General features: G+C 59.8%; 1 protein-coding gene across 1 annotated transcript in view; it reads left to right on the plus strand.

Moving 5' to 3' along the window:
- ZNF484 (zinc finger protein 484) overlaps positions 1-6,787 on the plus strand; it is a 19,092-nt gene continuing 12,305 nt past the window's right edge. Inside the window, exons 1-4 of the mRNA XM_014951557.1 lie at positions 1-128; positions 933-2,411; positions 4,908-5,033; positions 5,617-5,832. Coding sequence (XP_014807043.1) covers positions 35-128; positions 933-2,411; positions 4,908-5,033; positions 5,617-5,832 — 1,915 coding nt within the window. The 5' untranslated portion in view covers positions 1-34. The remainder of the gene's footprint in view (positions 129-932; positions 2,412-4,907; positions 5,034-5,616; positions 5,833-6,787) is intronic.

Here is a 6,787-nt window from a genome sequence, read left to right on the forward strand (position 1 = left end):
CCCCGTGTCACCGGGCGAGGTGTGGGGACGGGCCATGGATCCCTGGGGGGCTGCGGAGCCGGAGGCGACGGCGCTTTTTGGGGGTGTCGGGAAGGAGGAGGACGCCTACGACCCCCCCGTGATGCAGGGTAAGTGGGGAGGAGGGCGGGGGGAAGGTCCTCCTGGAGCTCCAGCCTTGGGGAGGGGATGGAGATCCCCCATCCTGTGGCGTGTGTGTCCCCCCCCACCCTCCAAAACAGAGCCCGTGTCCTCGGTCCCTGCACCAAGGACCCACCAAGAAGCTCAAAGTTATGGGGTCCACCAGCCTGGACCCCCTTGATTCCATGGGAAGGGGTTCTCCATCCCCCACCCTCCAAAACAGAGCCCGTGTCCTCAGTCCCTGCACCAAGGACACACCAAGAAGCTCAAAGTTATGGGGTCCACCAGCTTGGACCCCCTTGATTCCATGGGAAGGGGTTCTCCATCCCCCACCCTCCAAAACAGAGCCCGTGTCCTCGGTCCCTGCACCAAGGACATGCTGAGAAGCTCAAAGTTATGGGGTCCACCAGCCTGGACCCCCTTGATTCCATGGGAAGGGGTTCTCCATCCCCCACCCTCCAAAACAGAGCCCGTGTCCTCGGTCCTTGCATCAAGGACCCGCCGAGAAGCTCAAAGTTATGGGGTCCACCAAGCTTGGACCCCCTTGATTCCATGGGAAGGGGTTCTCCATCCCCCACCCTCCAAAACAGAGCCCGTGTCCTCAGTCCCTGCACCAAGGACACACCAAGAAGCTCAAAGGTATGGGGTCCACCAGGTTGGACCCACCGAGAAGCTCAAAGGTATGGGGTCCACCAGGTTGGACCCCCTTGATTCCATGGGAAGGGGTTCTCCATCCCCATCAACCCACCCCACATTGGGACTGACCCCCCATCTACCATCCCCCTCTGTCCCAGGGACACCGAGTGACCTCAAGATGGAACCCCTGCCGGTGGGTGACCCCGAGACCGTCGAGCTGGACAAGGCCACCTTGTTGGGTCACCCTGAGGAAGGTTCCCCGGGGGAGCGCAAGCCAACATGGGAGACCTTACATTGGACCGTGGTCCCTCAGATGGACACCCCCGGCGCGGCGGGAGGTCGGCGCGGGGGTGAAAACGCCCCGGGGGCCGGCGCCTTCCCCAATTTCAACAGCCTCATCGTCCTGCAGAAGGGCTACGAGTGCGGGGAGTGCGGCAAGAGCTTCAGCTGCAGCTCCCACTTCAGCAAACACCGGAGAACCCACACGGGGGAGAAGCCCTTCCTCTGCCTCCACTGCGGCAAGAGCTTCAACGTCAGCTCCAACCTCTACCGGCACCAACGGGCTCACGCCGCCGAACGCTCGGGTCCCCCGGCCCCACCGGCGCGTCCCCGGGGCCTGCCCTACAAGTGCGAAGAGTGCGGGAAGAGCTTTCGGCGCAACAAGGAGTTGGTGACCCACCAACGGCTCCACACCGGCCGCCTGCCCTTCCAGTGCCACCACTGCGGCAAGAGCTTCAGCTGGAGCTCCCACTTCGACCGCCACCAGCGCGTCCACACCGGGGAGAAGCCCTACCAGTGCCCCGAGTGTGGAAAACGCTTCAGCCGTAGCTCCCACCTCTACCGTCACCAGCGCACCCACGCCGGAGGCCGCTCCTACATCTGCACCTACTGCGGGCGCAGTTTCGGCAGCATCCTCCACTTCGACCGCCACCAGCGCACCCACACCGGCCTACGGCCCTACAAGTGCACCCTCTGCCGCAAGAGCTTCGGCGACGGCCTGGCCTTGGTCAAGCATCAACGTCTCCACTTGGGCGACGGGCCTTTCCGTTGCGAGGAGTGCGGCAAGGCCTTCGGCGCCCGGGCCCAGTACGCCCAGCACCGCCGCAGCCTCCACGGTGGTGGTGGTGGTGGTGCTGGTGGTGGTGGTGGTGGTGGTGGTGATGGTGGGGGAGGTGGTGGGGAGAAGCCCTACCGTTGCGGCGACTGCGGGAAGAGTTTTTCCTGGAGCTCCCACTGGGAACGACACCAGCGCATCCACACCGGCGAGCGGCCCTACCAGTGCGGGGACTGCGGCAAACGCTTCGGCCGGACCTCCCACCTCTACCGGCACCAACGCACCCACGCCGGGGGGCAGCCCCACGTCTGCGCCGACTGCGGGAAGAGCTTCAACAGCACCCTCCACTTCCACAAGCACCAACGGGCTCACGCCGGGCCCCGGCACGCTTGTCCCGATTGCGGCAAGGCCTTCGCCGACGGTTCGGCCTTGGCCAAGCACCGGCGGGTCCACGCCGGCGAGAAGCCCTTCCCCTGCCCCCAGTGCGGCCGCCGCTTCGGCGTCATCTCCCACCTTTACCGTCACCTCCGGCGCCACGGCCAGGAGGAGCCGCCGGAGGAGCCGCCGGACGAGCTGACGCCCCGTTAATCCGGGGGGATGGGGAGAAATCGGGGTGGGGGGGACACACAACGTTGACCCCCTTCCTTGGGTGGCTCCTGTCTCCCCCCCCGCCGCTGCCGTGGGGTGCCTCGGGGAGCCCCCATGGGTGGTGGGTGCACCCAAGACGGTGATGTCCCCCCGTGGCACCAAGCCCGGCCCCGAGGACGTAGTTTTTTGTAGGGTAGAGTAGGAAGGTAGGGTAGATAAGGGAGGATGGAGATGGGGCTGGGGGGGCCGAGAGGGAATTTTTGGGGGGGGAGGTGGCCCCCTCCACAAAATCAGACCAAATCCTGCCAACAGACACCAGGACATCCCGACCGTGCTCTTCCTCCTCCTTGAGGCGTAGTCCAGGAGAAACCACCTCAGTGAGTGGTGGGAAGGTGGTGGTGAGCTGCTGGGGAGGGGGCTGGAGGTGTGGGACGTCCCACCGGCTCCTTCCCAAACTCTGAGGGACCTCCTGCACCCCAGAATATCTGAGGTGGCTTCATCCCTTGACCATCCCACCTTCCCCAGCCTTGACCAACACCCAAAGCCTCAGCCCTCCAAGCCGCATTTGGGCCGTGATGACACCATCTACCCAATGACACCATTTGGGGCAAAATATCCTGATTTTGTGGCTTTGGTGTTAAGAAACCAGCCCGGGTGTCCACCCCCAGTGGTTCCTGGCCACACGACCATTGGTGATGCTTCGGTGCAGACCCAGCGGGAGTGGTTTATTTAATGTATTTATTGTATTTATTCAGCAGGAGCTGGAGGAACCCAACGTGTTGGGGTGAGCTGGAGGTTGGTGAGGACAGGAGCTGGGATGAGGGAGGGTTTGTCCCCAAACCAGTGTGGGGATGCTCCTCTTGGGTTGACCAATCAACCACCACGCTCCTGGTGGAACCCATTGGTGATGGGGAGGAGGTGGCACCACCCACATGAGGGAGAGGATGCTCATGGCTCCTCTTGGGTTGACCGCTCAACCATCACACTCCTGGTGGAACCCATCAGTGATGGGGAGGAGGTGGCACCACCCACATGAGGAAGAGGATGCTCATGGCTCCTCTTGGGTTGATCGATCAACCATCACACTCCTGGTGGAACCCATCGGTGATGGGGAGAAGGTGGCACCAACCAGACAAGGGTTTGTCTCCAAGGCAGCATGGGGATGGTCATGGTTCTTTCTTGGTTGATCAACCAACCATGATGCTCCTGGTGGGAACCCAGCAGTGATGGGGAGGAGTTGACACCACCCAGACAAAGGAGGGGATGCTCATGGCTCCTCTTGGGTTGATCGCTCAACCACCACTGCTCCTGGTGGGAACCCAGCAGTGATGGGGAGGAGGTGGCACCACCCAGAAGACGGAGGGGAGGCTCATATTGCCTCTTGGGTTGACTGATCAACCACCAGCTCAACCACCACTGCTCCTGGTGGGAACCCATCAGTGATGGGGAGGAGATGGCACCACCCAGAAGACGGAGGGGTGGCTCATGTTGCCTCTTGGGTTGACTGATCAACCACCAGCGCTCCTGGTGGGAACCCATCGGTGATGTAGAGGAGGTAACACAACGCATGGCTGGAAAGAACCCCCCAGGAGATGACAGGGAGCATCACGGGCAGGTGTTTCCCAGCTGACGAGAGGTGAACCCTTGGGGTTGAACCTCAGGGATGGGAGCAGGACACAAATCCAGGGGTTTCCTGGCACAGGGTGGGGTCATGGCCGTGCCGGCCACCTGGTCCATCTCTTCCCAAGGTGAGGAGGAGCTGTGTTTGTTTTGTGAATAAAAATAGACTAGTTCAAAACCCGGCCGGTGGCTTCTGCTTCTCCTCGGAGGACCTGCAAATCCCAGCTCTCGGGATCAACCACTTGGGCATCACCTTGGGCAATTACTTGGGCATCTCTTTTTGAGTAAATCCTTGGGCAACTCATGGGGCAACTCCTTGGGAATCTTCTTGGGCAACAAGCAACTTGGGTATCTCCCTGGGCAACTCCTTGGGTAACTCCTTGGCCAGTTCCTTGGGTATCTCCTTGGTTATCTCCTTGGGTAATTCCTTGGGCATCTCCTTGGGCATCTCCTTGGACAACAGACAACTTGGGCAACTCCTTGGGCAACTCCTTGGGCATCTCCTTGGGCAACTCCTTGGCCATCTCCTTGGGCAATTCTTAGGGCAACTCCTTGGCCATCCTTGGGCAACTCCTTGGGGATCCTGGGCAACTCCTTGGGCATCTTCTTGGGCAACAACTTGGACATCTCCTTGGGCATCTCCTGGGGCAGTAAACAGCTTGGCGATCTCCTTGGGTAATTCCTGGGGCAACTCCTTGGGCATCTCTTTGGGAATCTCCTTGGGCAACAACTTGGGCATCTCCTTGGGTGTCTCCTTGGGTGTCTCCTTGGGCATCTCCTTGGCCAGATCCTTGGGTATCTCCTTGGGTAACTCCTTGGGTAATTCCTTGGGCATCTCCTTGGGCATCCTGGGCATCTCCTTGGGCAACAGACAACTTGGGCAACTACTTGGGCAACTCCTTGGGCATCTCCTTGGGCATCCTGGGCAACTCCTTGGGCATCTCCTTGGGCAGCAACTTGGACATCTCTTTGGGCATCCTGGGCATCTTCTGGGGCAGTAAACAGCTTGGCCATCTCCTTGGGCAATTATGGGGCAACTCCTTGGGCATCCTTGGGCATCTCTTTGGGAATCTCCTCGGGCAACAACTTGGGCATCTCCTTGGGTGTCTCCTTGGGCATCTCCTTGGCCAGTTCCTTGGGTATCTCCTTGGGTAACTCCTTGGGTAATTCCTTGGGCATCTCCTTGGGCATCCTGGCCATCTCCTTGGGCATCTCCTTGGGCAGCAACTTGGACATCTCTTTGGGCATCCTGGGCATCTTCTGGGGCAGTAAACAGCTTGGCCATCTCCTTGGGCAATTACTGGGGCAACTTCTTGGGCATCTCTTTGGGAATCTCCTCGGGCAACAACTTGGGCATCTCCTTGGGTGTCTCCTTGGGCATCTCCTTGGCCAGTTCCTTGGGTATCTCCTTGGGTAACTCCTTGGGTAATTCCTTGGACATCTCCTTGGGCATCCTGGGCATCTCCTTGGGCAACAGACAGCTTGGGCAACTCCTTGGGCAACTCCTTGGGCATCTCCTTGGGCAACAACTTGGACTGCTCCTTGGGCAATTCCTGGGGCAACTCCTTGGGCATCCTCAGGCATCTCCTTGGACAACCAACAACTTGGGTATTTCCTGGGCATCTTCTTGGGTGTCTCCTTGGGCATCTCCTTGGGCAACAACTTGAATATCTCCTTGGGCAATTCCTTAGGCATCTCCTCGGGCAACTCCTTGGGCATCCTGGGCAACTCCTTGGGCATCTCCTTGGGCAGCAACTTGGACATCTCTTTGGGCATCCTGGGCATCTTCTGGGGCAGTAAACAGCTTGGCCATCTCCTTGGGCAATTATGGGGCAACTCCTTGGGCATCCTTGGGCATCTCTTTGGGAATCTCCTCGGGCAACAACTTGGGCATCTCCTTGGGTGTCTCCTTGGGCATCTCCTTGGCCAGTTCCTTGGGTATCTCCTTGGGTAACTCCTTGGGTAATTCCTTGGGCATCTCCTTGGGCATCCTGGCCATCTCCTTGGGCATCTCCTTGGGCAGCAACTTGGACATCTCTTTGGGCATCCTGGGCATCTTCTGGGGCAGTAAACAGCTTGGCCATCTCCTTGGGCAATTACTGGGGCAACTTCTTGGGCATCTCTTTGGGAATCTCCTTGGGCAACAACTTGGGCATCTCCTTGGGTGTCTCCTTGGGCATCTCCTTGGCCAGTTCCTTGGGTATCTCCTTGGGTAACTCCTTGGGTAATTCCTTGGACATCTCCTTGGGCATCCTGGGCATCTCCTTGGACAACAGACAGCTTGGGCAACTCCTTGGGCAACTCCTTGGGCATCTCCTTGGGCAATTCTTAGGGCAACTCCTTGGCCATCCTTGGGCATCAACTTGGACATCTCCTTGGGCATCTCCTGGGGCAGTAAACAGCTTGGTGATCTCCTTGGGCAACAACTTGGGCATCTCCTTGGGTGTCTCCTTGGGCATCTCCTTGGCCAGTTCCTTGGGCATCTCCTGGGGCAACTCCTTGGCCATCTCCTTGGCTGGGGGGGGTGGGGGGCGCAGCGTTACCCCCTGAGGGTATATTTGCCCCCACATCTGAAGCCTGATGAATTTGGGGGTCCGGACCGCCTATATTTGCCCCCTCCTCCCCCTCCGCACCACCCCATCCAACTATCGGGATTCTCCAGTGTCTAATATAGGGGTTGAGCTCCCATGGGGTTGGGGGCGGGAGGTGGGGGGGGGACACACACACACACCGGGAAAAGGGGGTTCGGGG

Source organism: Calidris pugnax, unplaced genomic scaffold (assembly GCF_001431845.1).
Source record: "Calidris pugnax isolate Ruff unplaced genomic scaffold, ASM143184v1 scaffold218, whole genome shotgun sequence".
Classification (NCBI taxonomy): domain Eukaryota; kingdom Metazoa; phylum Chordata; class Aves; order Charadriiformes; family Scolopacidae; genus Calidris; species Calidris pugnax.